This window comes from Psittacula echo (genome assembly GCF_963264785.1).
Source record: "Psittacula echo genome assembly, chromosome: 7".
Taxonomy (NCBI): Eukaryota; Metazoa; Chordata; class Aves; order Psittaciformes; family Psittacidae; genus Psittacula; species Psittacula echo.
In genome coordinates, this window is record NC_137740.1 from 13,700,966 (window position 1) to 13,714,827 (window position 13,862).

Sequence of the window (13,862 nt, forward strand, 5' to 3'; positions counted from 1 at the left end):
CTAATTACAGTACAACTCCTGTGTTACAGCTCCTTCTAAAATCAGATAGGCACAGGATGAGCAGTGCTGATATCTAAAAACTCAGTCAGTCCAAACTATAGCAGCAAAAGTTAATGAAGACTGCTTTTTCTGCCTTGCCATGAAATAAACACCATGTTTCCTTCAAGAAAATGAGGAAAACTCAGTGGTGTTCCAGGACATCACATCACTCTGCCAACATACGCTAAGTTCGTTTTCTGATTAAAATCATGTTTCAGAAATAAGAAAAATAAATGCCGAGGGCTTTTTTTTGTTGTTGTTATTTTTAAATAATAGCATCATTCATATATGGTTTCACTCAGACCAGAATCATACATGAACAGCAGAGGAGGTGCTATTGAGAAGCCTCCAAATGCCATATTCTGAAGCTAAGGCTTATTTTTATTTGTATAAATAATCCAAGTAGCATTGTTAGAATTGCCAAACTGATCAAGTCCTCCAAAATCATAGTTTGAATATAAAGGATAACTTGACTGGGGTTATTTTGATTTCAGTTCTGAGGCTCCAGCCAACTATGCAGCTAGGTTTCCCCTGCAAGCACTTTTCCATGATACAGGGATGATAATCATTATGAAAATAAGGTCTAGAATTGGAAACATTTTAAAATGAATGGTGGGATTCTCTTGTAAATCCTGCTGCTGGCTTTTTATGTAAATGTTCATGGTATTTTGGTATATGATAAGCTTGTAATACTTGGCAAGTTTCAAGTAGAGACATCCCAGTCTGTCTGTATGACACTTCTGCTTTATTAATATTTCTGGCAGAAAAGCTGGTTCATGAACTGTTCATACTGCTTGTTCCTGACCTTGCTCACTCACAGCAGCAGGCCCGGCATCACTAATTCATCTGTTGCTGTCCCTCTAGCATCATTAATGCATCTGCTTGTGATGGTGTGCTTGCAGGCCAGACTGGTACATTTGAATCACATGCCTAGGCTTGCATCTGTCATGGTCTGGGGGAGATTGGGGCATGAGGGAGAGCAAGTGTAAGAGTCTCCATTTCTTAAACCAAGATCTTTCACTGATCTAAGGCAGGCAATTAAACATTCAGAAGTGCTGCTTGGGTGGTTGTCATTTCTTCCTACCCATGGAGATCACTCTTCTTCTCCTCTTGAGGTGCTCTCTATGAAGCATTTCTACAGTCAATAATTAAACAGGGAAAGGTAACCACTTAAGTCAGCAGTGCTGCCAGAAAGTTATTTACCAGACGATTCCCTCACACAGTTTCACAGGCAGCTGAATCAATGTAATGGAAGGGAAAACTGCATTAAGGGAGCATGTAAATCTTTTAATCCAGCCTTGTCTACAGAAAAGCAATGTACAGAACCACATTTAATTTCTGTGCTCTGTCTAGTACCCTGGTTCCAGATACTTGCTTACTGTTTGTATCCGGAAGCACAAAGGGATACAAAAAGGATTCAGTTTCCGAGAACAATCTCACTGACTGATAAAATGTGCTCAATTTCTTAATTTGCACTTCTTATTTTTATTAAGTTAAGGAATTAATTTTTAAGCAATATGGTCTGTGCTTAGTAATACTAGCCTAATACAAAAGCGTGCTAACACTGAAGAACTGCTGGCAGTTTTACATTCTCCTACAAGTCACAGAACACTTGTAATTCCTCTGGCCATTTTCTAGGCTTTAACTCTGTCTTCATGTCATATATGAAAGTTAGAAGGCAACATGATTAATCTGAATAGCAAGTTACCATGAATCAGGCTGTTAACACAATCTTTTTTTCCCCAAAAAATATGCATAGGCAGAGTAAAAGATGACAGCATGCAGAAAAAATGACAATGTTCTCAAAGAATCTTACGCCTTCGCAGCAAAAGTGGGGATGTATTTTCCTCCTCCTAACAATTGAGCCACTGGGAAAACGTCACTACCTTTTTCAATGCCTCAAGTTTTTTTCTGTTTGAAAAACAGCATAGCAAGTCGCAGTGGAGCCTTTTTAACTGAAAATATCTTTGTGCTAGCTTTTGTTATATTTTCTATGCAGCTGTTGTTCCTTATAAACTTTCTTCAAGTAAATTATTATTTTTTTCTTATTCTTTTTAGAAAAATTACATAGTTAATAAGGAGACCCTCTAAAAGAGCAAAATACAATTTTTGCAACACTACAAATTGATAGTATCCCTCATGACTGCATGGCTAATTTGCTATTGAAGCTGAGTTTGTAGGAGCCCTCTAAGTACATACTTTGAGCAGGAAGGGATTATCTAATCAGTAACAAAAAAAAAAAAAAAAAAAAAACGCACTTTCACATTCTTTCCCACCTAAATAGCTCTTTTTCAGTCACATTAAATAATAGTCTTCAGAAGGAGACAAGACATTAACTAATAGTTTAACTTCAGGCATGTAAGTTAGCATTGATTAAGGGAGTGGAACATCTCCCTTATAAGGAGAGGCTGAGGGAGCTGGGTCTCTTTAGCTTGGAGGAGACTGAGGGGTGACCTCATCAATGTTTACAAATATGTAAAGGGTGAGTGTCAGGATGATGGAGCTAGGTTTTTCTCAGTGATGTCCAGTGATAGGACAAGGGGTAACGGGTGTAAACTGGAGCATAAGAGGTTCCATGTGAACATCAGGAAAAGCTTCTTTACTGTGAGAGTGACAGAGCACTGGAACAGGTTGCCCAGGGGGGTTGTGGAGTCTCCTACGTTGGAGATATTCAAGGCCCAGCTGGACAAGTTCCTGTGTGATGTACTCTAGGTTACCCTGCTCTTGCAGGGGGGTTGGACCAGATGATCTTTTGAGGTCCCTTTCAACCCTCGGGATTCTGTGATTGGTGTAAACACTGAGTATGTGTTTGGTCCTCAATGCTGAATTTCCTGGGGGCATTCAGGCTTTTCTCATATCAGGCCAAGCAAGAACTGTCGTCTCATTCACTGATAAGAAAGCACAAGATTTTGTAAAGTGGGTCATACACATTTGTCAAGCAGTAGGATGCTTTGCTGCTCATCAAATGGGACTAAATTAATAGCAGTGGCCATAAAAATTACCATTTTCAGCATATAACTGTAATTTAATTATGTGTTTTTGTCTTTAAGGAGCTAAGCATTTTAATCTCAGCTTTGTTGGAACTCTTCTGTAAAAGAAGTAAACATGGTTGTTTTTAATTAATGTTTTGGAGGCACAGTAATTCTCATTATGGTGTATGCCATACGCATGCGCTGTATGTATGTCAGTCTCACAGCATTCTCTTTCAAAATACTAACAGATATAGGTCATTATAGAAACACATCAATATTTACCTTAATATTTACCTGTTAATCAACACAAAATTGTCCTTGAATTGTTATATCTAAAAAGAGATCTAGTCTATTTAGTACATGAAGAGACATGAAATTTCTGTTTGGCTCCACATTCAGAAGAGAAACAGTTACATAAGAAACAGAATAAAGTAATCTTTATAGCTGGGTTTGGTTTTTTTTGTCTAATACTGTGTATATACACCAAATAAATAGGATGCAATTACTGCACTGCTAATGTATTCAAGACCGGGAGACAATGTGCAAACAAGCACATACACACACAAACTTACTAATGTAAGAAACCAAAACAGACTAGAAAAAAATTGTGACTACACGTTACAGGTTATTTGTCTATAATTTCTCTGCATCTATTTCTCTGTAGCCACGCTTATTTATTCCTTGTTTTCTTTCAGTGAGTGCTTTTACAAAAGAAGAATGTTTGCCTTATTAAAGCAACAGAAAAACAACATGCAACCCACATTGGCAAGAAAATGAGACTGTGACAAATGTATTTCCAGCTAAAATTGTAGCGCAAGTGTGATTCTCACACCATGGGCTGATAATTGTCTTTGTGAAGCTGAAGTAAAAGACTCCAGGTTACAGTATACCAAAAATGTTCTTTTGATGCTACCTCCTTATGGCCCAGTTTTTATTCTCAGCTACAGTATTGTAACTTCTCTGAAAATTATATGCTCAGAGAAATTATTTCTTAAATTGTATGCAAAAATCAGAAGAAAGCTCAAGTCAGGAGGAGATGGTGCCAAATTCACTCGATTATGAATGTTATTCCTGTATTTCTCATGCAAAAATAAACAAAAAGGAAAATCACACATTTTCTAGCATCATACATCCACATAATAGAGTGAAGTCATATTTGCAAGTCCAAACAGTTGATAAATAGAAGTCACCTGCTTAAAAAGCATGATTGAAATAGGTTGTTTTCTTTATCTTGGCCCTGCCTCTACTTCTGAGCACTGTCTCCCTGCAAGGGTATAATTACCACCTACAGCAGTAGATCTTCTGGAAAGATCCATCAAAGACTGTAAAAACACTGCTACACACCTTGAAATTTCTCCCGAAATCCTGATATTGTCACAAAGGAAACTGCTTTCCTGGTCTCCTTCACCCCCAGCAACAACATGGCACCTCGGCTCCCCCACGCAATTCAACTCTCACAATGTGCTTACCTCAGCTCCAGCAGTGACTCTCGAGATCACGGCTACACCATCCCCAAGAAGTAGCTTCCAGCCATTTCCATGGGCTGCCCATTTTTCCAGCCAGGTTGGTTGCTGCCACACAGCAAGCAGCTGAATAGGCAGTTGGTGTTCCACATGGTTGGCCTTCAGGGTGAGGAAGGAAAAGCAGGCACCTCCATTGAGGACGTGGGACAGGGCACTGGCAGCACCTGCAGAGCAAAGCAATGTCCAGAGTCCTTGAGACAGCCCCAGAAAAAGGACAGTTTTGGATCTCTCAAGGTGATGTTCTCTCTCCTGTCAAATGGAAGAGGGAGGGCTCAGGTTTCATTTCTGACACTTGCAGCATTCACCTGAGCCCCTGCCCTTCCCACCGTCCCTGTCTCCCACAGACCCCCAGTGGCTAGGGGCAGGGCCTGCTGCAGATACCTTCCCTTCAGCCTGCGGAAAAATCATTTGAGCAGCTTCACCTGAGCTGAAACTCCCTGCACCCCTCCTGGTGTCTGGCTCCAGGCTTGGCTCAGAGGTGATTTCAGTTGTTTTTTACAGCTGTGGATGTAGTGAAGCAGGTGGTAACAAGGTCTCCATGTGCCCTTTGTTGCCAGGTGTTTTATTCTTGCGCTTCCCCTTCAGCATGCTCGAAGAGCAAGCCAGTACCGCAGCTGCAGGGAGGGCATGACCGAGCCTTCGTCAGCATTGAGAAGCTTCGGTATCTGGCTCTCAGTTACCTGCAGACATGCCAGGATGTGAAAGCTTTCCAAGGGAAAGAGCACAAGCACTGTGAAATTTTACTCTTATGTTCAGGGTAATAAAAAAAGGGTTTAGTTAATGTACACCTATGTGTGCAGTATCCCACATAACAGAGACAGGTTTCACCATCTCTTTGCCTATACCTTTCCATTCCACAAATGGGGGCAAAATATTTCTCTCCCAAGGATGCAGTGGATGTTAGTTTGCTTATATTTGTTGCAGCTATCAAGCTGAACATATACTGAGTTAAATACCCTTCCCCAGTGGCAGTCTGGTTTATGTTGTCCCTTAACATGGTAATGGTGTTTTATGAACAGGTTCTTTTCTGCAAGAGATTTCACACTGTTGTTAACTCTTTCAACTTCAGTGTGCATTTTCAGCCAGCAGTATTGTGTATCAGAAGAGAAGCGTATCACTTGTTCTACTGTATAGAGTGTCTTTAAAACAAAGTAAATTGTGAAATGGACAGTCTCATCATTTTCCTCCCATTTTCTTGGTTACTATAGTTTGAGAAGTTAGAAATCTTTTCTAATTCTATATATTTTTCCCTCACAAAGGTGGGCCTGGCTCTGGCAAAGGTAGCCAATGCGAACAATTAGCCAAGAAATATGGATTTACTCACCTGTCCACTGGTGACCTTCTCCAAAATGAGTTATCATCATTGTCAGAGAGAAGTAAACTGATCAAATACATCATGGAATGTGGTGAACCTGTGCCTGGAGTAAGCAACAGTTTTATTTGGGGTCCTGATGGTTAGGATTGTCTAAAAGGGTGGAAATGAGAGACTAGAGCTGATGATTTAAGTAACATTAACCTGCATCTTGAGAGAGAAGTTTCCTCATTGGCAGATCTGTGGCACATCTTTCTCCTTTCTCTGCCAGTATTTCTTTGCATTTGAGACTCAGAGAGGCAACAAATTAGTCATGAAATACAGTGAGACACATGCTGCACTATGCATTGCAAAATGTAAGAATAAGTACAGGAAACAGAAACTTGATGCCAATTTTGTAGCTTCCCATTTCAGATTCAGAGCTGGTCCTCCTGGCAGCTATTCTAATTTACAATACCTGCAGCAGTTCCCTGCAGAGCTGGCTGACATCCCAGAGTAGCTGAACTGCAGTTTAATGGTCACTATAAAGACAGAGTGTGTTGTTCCCAGCTGGACTTGACTTTTACGTGGCAGGTCCACAACCCTAACTCTTGGTGGGTCTTCAGCAAGTGCAGTTAGATCATAGAATGTGTTTGTTAATGAAAGATACTGGGAAGTGCTGCTTGGGGGAAACTAAAAGCTGTGCTGAGTCTTGATAGTGATTGCTTTGCTCTTCAAGTGTGTTTGGTTAGATGGGGTCTCTTATCACTTTCCATGTAGTGTAATTATATCAATGACATATCAAATGCAATCAGATTGGAAAATGCTGCAGCAGTACTCCAGAGTTTCACAGATACTAATTTTGAATCTATGAAATATTCCCAGTTATCTAGAGGACACTTTGGGAACTCTTGGATGGTTTGCAACACTAGACCTATGTAGCACAGCTGGACCTGAGAGAATAAAAAATGGATGCCCTGCTGCCTGCAGGACAAGAAAAACACCTGCATTTACAGGACCTGCTCTTAGCAAAACAAGGCGGTTCTCAAGGGCCTAGGGCTAAAGTCAGTGTAACGAACAACTTATCAATCTTTCTTATTATTAATCAAGTTTCTCCCTTTCTTTTCAATGCAGGGTATTGTCCTAAAGCTACTAAAGGAAGCCATGATTTCCAAGTTAGGGGACACAAAAGGTTTTCTGATTGATGGGTATCCCCAAGAGCTCAAAGAAGCAGAAGAGTTTGAGAGCAAGGTAATCATGTAATTGCAATGGTGTTATAACTCCTATTAAGATACAACTGTATTTCTGATGCTGCTTGGGTCCCCATCTTTAGCTGATTGCAATGGGGACATGTAAACAGCCAATCCAACAGCATTGTGCTCCTGATCGCTGGAACTTGGGCACCCCGTCAATATAGCAACTCCAGCTTTTGCCCTCACCTACGCAGACTCTGTAATACCAGCAGAAGTAAAAGCTGATTTTACCCAAATTTAATATAACCAGGAACAATTCACATTTAGTGGAAAGCACCATTTTTAGAATCATTTGTATAATTCTAGTGGATGGCTGCTGTACTTATTGTGAAAATCTCATCAAGCACTATTTGAGGCAGGTTCATGAAAGCACATAACTTCAGTCAGTACCTATTACCATTGAGCCGGCTCTTCTACAGTGTGCTACCACTGTGAAACAGCAAAACACAGCTTTTATGTTTGTGATGAGTAAGAGGTGGCATAGCCATAAAAAGAGCGTTTTGCAAGTGAGTGCATGGCAGTTCAGAGAGTTATCGATTTCCTCAGTATGTGCTAAGACCTACTGAGAAGTCTCAGCTGTACATTTCTCAATCTGCAGAAAATACTCTCTATAAGCCCTATGAATGAATTTGCCAGGGTTTAGGAGAAAACTGTTGGTTAGCTAGAGGAAATAGTTAAGTATATATTCAGATTACACTCCACAAACTTCCCATTCAAGTTTAAAAGGTAATAAAACTTTCATGAATCATCTGGTCTCTCCCTGAACCTTTAGCTGCTTTGGTTAGTTGATTACCACAAAAGCCTAGCAAGACATAGGCATCAGAAGCTGTACAAAATAATGCATAATAGAATTTTTTATAGACACCATTCACAGAAATGTCGATCTATTAGTTCCTTTACTAAAATGTCATGCACTATTAAAAAGACGTTGGAGATTTCTTTCATTTTGTGTAGAAGGAGGGACTATTTTCTGGCAAGCATACATGTCATGTCCTGTGAACACTGGTGTATGCTATAAAGCAGGATTTAAGAGATTGGAGTGTCCTGGACTGAGGCATTGCCAGGCAAACAAGTCTTGATGCATCCAGAGCAAAAGCAGAGCTCCTTTCAGCTCCTGTAGACACTGTAGAGCAAAAGATCTTGTAGCCCTGGGCTGCCTTTGACATTTGGAATAAAATACAAGCACCCCAAGCGGTAATTTTGAATGTGCCTACTCAACCCTGTTGTATCCATGTATGCACTTCAGCGTTCACAGTGTGAACTTGGCTGGCTGTAAGCTTCTCAGTAAGTCTGTGTAAGCTCAGTCTCCAGCCAGTTTTGCTCAATTCCTTTCTGTGATACAACTGTACTTTTACCTAGCCATAATTCTAGAGAAGCACATCTCTGTTCCCTCCTCAGTCTTTCTGCTAAGTGGGAAGTAAAAAACAATATTAAATTATAAGTTCCACATCAGCAGGTAGAAGATACCCAGTAAGACAGAATAAAGACCCAATACATTAGACTTGTTTGGCTTCCTGCAGATGTTCCCACAACACACATTATTTAAGCTAAATTGTGTCAGGAAAACAGTAACTTTAAAAAAATCCAGTCATACAAATTGCTGTAATATCTGATGACTTTTACTTTTGCAATTTTTTAACTTGGCAGAATGACATTTCTGTAACATTTTGAATTCCAGAGAACAGCAACATTGAAACTTTTAAGAGAAACATACAGATTTTTCAAAAGCAAATAAGACGTCTATTAAACAAGATACTGTTATCTGATCTGTGGACTCCTTTATATCCTCATTGTGAGGTGATAGTGTGACTATAACTGATGAAAGGAATCATTTCGCATTTATTCTATTATAATTTAGAACAGACCACGGAGTTCCTCATGTGCAGCTGGGAGGAAATAACTTCTCACCATCCTAGTTCAGTTATACAAAAAAGACATTTGTTTGAATCACTGTATGAGCCCACATCTTTCTTAACTTCTCGATCTAAGTCTCTTGCACTGTTAAAACTGCCTTGTTGGCTTTTTTAATCCCTACACCAAATACTGCTGCTACTAATAGCATTTATGTTTTCTGAGCTGTGTGGGAAAAATGGATGGAGAAAAGCCTGTCATTGAACTGTCCAGCATAATCCCTTGGCTTCAGCTGTCTCATAGAAAGTTATTAAGGTGGTGGAAAGGTCAACATAATCCAGACATCCTCAGTCAAATGCAGAAAGCCTAGCATGAAATATTTATCTTTAGAATATTTCTTCCCTTAAGGGCTTTCAACAATTTTAGCAATGACAGTTCCAATATATCAGTCATTTAGACTTTCTTTGCTGTAGCCATTGTAAAAGCATGAATTTCTGATGATCACTAGTGTGAAGAACAGTTGTCTTTCCTCAAGAACTTCTCATTTCCTAAAAGGTGTTCTCCAAATCCCTGCTAAAAAGGGAAGGAATGAGAAAAAGCCTGAAAGCATCACTGAAGGATTTAATACATAACTGCATAGAAAAAATTACCACATTGCTTTTCTCTGATCCTGTAACACATTTATTTTACTTGATAGAGTGGAGTTTATCCCTTTAGACTCAGCCCAACAGTTCTAGTAGCCAGCATTTTTCAGATCTTGTCTCTTTTTCTCTGTATGTGTAAAGCCCCATCATTTTCTCTATATGTGTAGAGCCCCTTCATCCTGAATGCTGCTAAGTGCTGCTACAAGAGTTGTTTGTAAATAAGCATAATTTCTGCATAGGCATATGCAGAAGTAATTTGCTGATAAATTCCTTTATGACCTTTTCGGTATCATTTTGTTTTAAAATTATCCTAACAAAGCCAGTTTTACCAGGCCAGTGGTTTGAAAACTTATTTTTCTTTGTCTCTAGATTGGGGAACCAAAACTTGTGTTCTGTCTGGACTGCTCTGCAGAAACGATGAGCAGTCGCCTTCTGATGAGAAATCAGAGCAGTCAGCACACTGATAATGCTGAAACCATCAAGGAAGGAATTGAAAGCTACTACCAAGCATCAAAACCTATGATTGCATACTATGAAAGGAAGACACAGTTATGCAAGGTAAACTGCTTGACTTTTTAAATTAAATTATTGCTTTTTACTTCCATCATATAAGCAATAGTTGGAAAATACTGTCACAACACCACTCATGAACTGTATTGGTTTCTGCACTTTCTAGTTTGTTCTCATCTTATGCTCCCCTGGTTTGTTTACAACTTCTGAAAACTTCTGGGTTCCACAGTAGAACTTGAAAGAATAAACCCACAGATTTATCCTGAATCTGAGAACATATCCTGAATCACTACCTCACCTGCACAGAATCTCTTATTAAACATTAATGATGGAAAGCTTTTAAGTATCAGATTTATTTCTTTATAGGAGCTTTCAGAATTAAGATGAAAGTTTATGTTAATCCAAAGCCCTTTAGTTAAATTTACAAAACTGACAGTGTATAGAATCATAGAATAGTTAGGGTTGGAAAGGACCTTAAGATCATCCAGTTCCAACCCCCCTGCCATGGGCAGGGACACCCCACACTAAACCATGTCACCCAAGGCCTCATCCAACCTGGCCTTGAACACCGCCAAGGATGGAGCATTCACAACCTCCCTGGGCAACCCATTCCAGTGCCTCACCACCCTCACAGTAAAGAATTTCTTCCTTATATCGAATCTAAACTTCCCCTGTTTAAGTCTTAACCCATTACCCCTTGTCCTGTCACTACAGTCCCTGATGAATAGTCCATCTCCAGCACCCTTGTAGGCCCCCTTCAGATACTGGAAGGCTGCTATGAGGTCTCCACGCAGCCTTCTCTTCTCCAGGCTGAACAGCCCCAACTTTCTCAGCCTATCTTCATACGGGAGGTGCTCCAGTCCCCTGATCATCCTCGTGGCCCTCCTCTGGACTTGTTCCAACAGTTCCATGTCCTTTTTATGTTGAGGACACCAGAAGTGCACACAATACTCCAAGTGAGGTCTCACGAGAGCAGAGTAGAGGGGCAGGATCACATCCTTCGACCTGCTGGCCACACTCTTGATGCAGCCCAGGATATGACTGACTTTCTGGGCTGCGAGCACACACTGAAGCCGGCTCATGTTCATTTTTTCATCGACCAACACCCCCAAGTCCTTCTCCGCAGGGCTGCTCTGAATCTCTTCTCTGCCCAACCTGTAGCCATGCCTGGGATTGCTCTGACCCAGGTGTAGGACCTTGCACTTGTCATGGTTAAACTTCATAAGGCTGGCATCAGCCCACCTCACAAGTGTGTCAAGGTCCCTCTGGATGGCATCCCTTCCCTCCGACGTATAAACCGAACCACACAGCTTGGTGTCATCAGCAAACTTGCTGAGGGTGCACTCAATCCCACTGTCCATGTCACCGACAAAGATGTTGAACAAGACCGGTCCCAGCACCGATCCCTGAGGAACACCACTCGTTACCGGTCTCCAGCTGGACACTGAGCCATTGACCACAACTCCTTGTGTGTGGCCATCCAGCCAGTTCTTTATTCACCGAGTGGTCCATCTATCCAATTGATGTCTCTCCAATTTAGAGACAAGGATGTCCTGTGGGACAGTGTCAAAGGCTTTGCACAAGTCCAGATAGATGATGTCAACATCTATCCTGAAATAAAACAGACCTGCACACAAGAAAGATCTTTCTGCTGATATTTTAAATTATACAGTTATATTAATTTCAGTGAATTACCTCAGTTTACACCTGCTCAGGATGTGATATTTAAAGCTTTCTTTTTATCCTTTAATCAAAACTTTAGAGAGAAGCAAGAAATATTGCATCAGTGCAATTACCTGATGTATATGCTGGCACATCTGTGAACTCATTTATATGGGAAGTTTATGGGGTTTACATAATTTTTTCTGCTCTCTCCTGGCAACCTCTCCCTTATGTTCAGCTACAGAAAGATCTAGTCCTACTGATCCTTCTTGTCCTAAAAGGGAAAGAATCCAATAATAGTTTCTGGAAATGTTACAGGAGCTTTTTTCTAGAGGTGGTAGCAAACATGCAACTCACAGATCCCAGACCTTTCTCCTCTACGAAGTTCCCCAAAGAGAAACATTCAGCTAATTTATGCACCCATATCCTGACCTGAGAACAGAGTGAATGATGTAGTCCTGAGGAAAATGATACTCAGAGGAAGAGTCCTGGTTTGTGTTCTTTGCTAACCCCATACTAAGTACACCGAAGGCAAGCTCTAGAGTGGCAGAAAAAAAAATCCCCAATTGCTTTACTTTTTTAAGCTGAAGAACCATTATCTGGTTTTATTTGTATTTTCTTTGATGAGCTTCCTTGCCAACATTGCAAGGATGTGTCTAATTAAGAATTCAGTACAATACCCAATACGCCAACACAGCGCGATGCAAAGGAAAACGGAGCTCTCTGTATCTCTTACTTCAGTGAGCTGTGCCTACCACAGCGTTTCCCTTTTTGAAGCATCAAGGAAGTGACAGCCCCAGAGAGAGAATGAAACTGCACTAAATACTTCCACATGGATTTTGCATTTATGGTCTGCTTTATTTCACTTGACCTGGACTCTCCTTGTCCTTCCTTAATACTTCAGATGCAAGTTTCTGCTCCATCTCCTATGCAATTTATGCAATGTTAAAACATGCAGTCTTTTCTTGAAAGCTTATAGCTCATTAACTCCTTAAGGGACTTGCCTAGTCTGCGGATCAGAACTGGGTATGTGCTTTGTACTCTTTACCATTAGTGTTTTTGAGAACTAGCACTGTGTGTTTTCATGTTAGAAAATACTTATGCATTGCTTGAACAAGGGTTACACTGGTTTTCTCAATGTCTGTATTGTACTTGTAATGTCGATGTTCAGCGTGCTTCCCCAAAATTTTCTGGTTGGAGATACTGGGTAGGAAAGCTCTGTAAAATCTGCTTTATAAACATTATCGTGTAAAATATCCTTTTAAGGTTCAAAAACATGGTCCATTTTTCTTGAACACAGGTATTCTGTATTGAAGCATCTACCTCATCTGCTTTTTACTAAACTGATAAAATACACACTTGATATCAAAGACAGGATTCCATTAAGGATTTAAGTAAAGAGATGTGTCCCCCCCAAAACCCTTATGAAGCAGACAAGTACACGTTCACTCATTTATCAGCGTTTAGAGAACAGTGCCAAAATACCCAGCAGAGGTAGGCTTTTAAAATTAAGCCTCCCAAAGCTCTCCTTGTCACCCTCAGCCAGCCTCAGGTACAAGCCTGCAGCCTGGTGCCTGTACAGCAAGGAGCAGAAGCAAACCTGACGTGTTTAGTATTTTTCTTTCTGATTTTAATTAGAACATGTTTTGAGCTTTGGGAATCTTTTCACATCTGGGTGGGTTTTATTACTCTCCAGCATTGACCAACACTGGATGAAGATACTAATGCTGCCATAAAGATGCTGCTGCCTCTATAATTCTGCTCACCAAAAGAACTATTTATGTGTTTCTTAATCCATTTCAGGCAAAGCCACAAAAGTTAATTTACAAATGTTGATTTAAAGACCTCTTAAAATAAGTTCTCATCTACACTAATGGATGTTTTTAAAATAACCCATGGACTTTCATGTAACTATGGACTGGAAGCTTGTGCATGCTTTTTCTCAGGCAATACTGATGGAAGACTTCAGGGAAGTGATGTCTTACCTGAAGGTGCTGTTTGCAGATCCAGATCAGTCTGCAATGGCCAAAAGCATCTGAAGAGAATCTGTTGAAGAAAGGAAGAGAAGGGTCTAAAAGAATCTTTAGTTGCCTTCTTCTGGAAAGTTACTCCTGCCC

General features: G+C 40.4%; 1 protein-coding gene across 1 annotated transcript in view; it reads left to right on the forward strand.

Annotated features, from left to right (window-relative positions):
• Positions 1 to 13,862, forward strand: part of AK5 (adenylate kinase 5) — a gene marked incomplete at both ends in the record, with an annotated part of 92,362 nt that overhangs the window by 73,224 nt on the left and 5,276 nt on the right. The window contains 3 exons of the mRNA XM_080624271.1: positions 5,794 to 5,957; positions 6,960 to 7,076; positions 9,943 to 10,131. Coding sequence (XP_080480397.1) covers positions 5,794 to 5,957; positions 6,960 to 7,076; positions 9,943 to 10,131 — 470 coding nt within the window. The remainder of the gene's footprint in view (positions 1 to 5,793; positions 5,958 to 6,959; positions 7,077 to 9,942; positions 10,132 to 13,862) is intronic.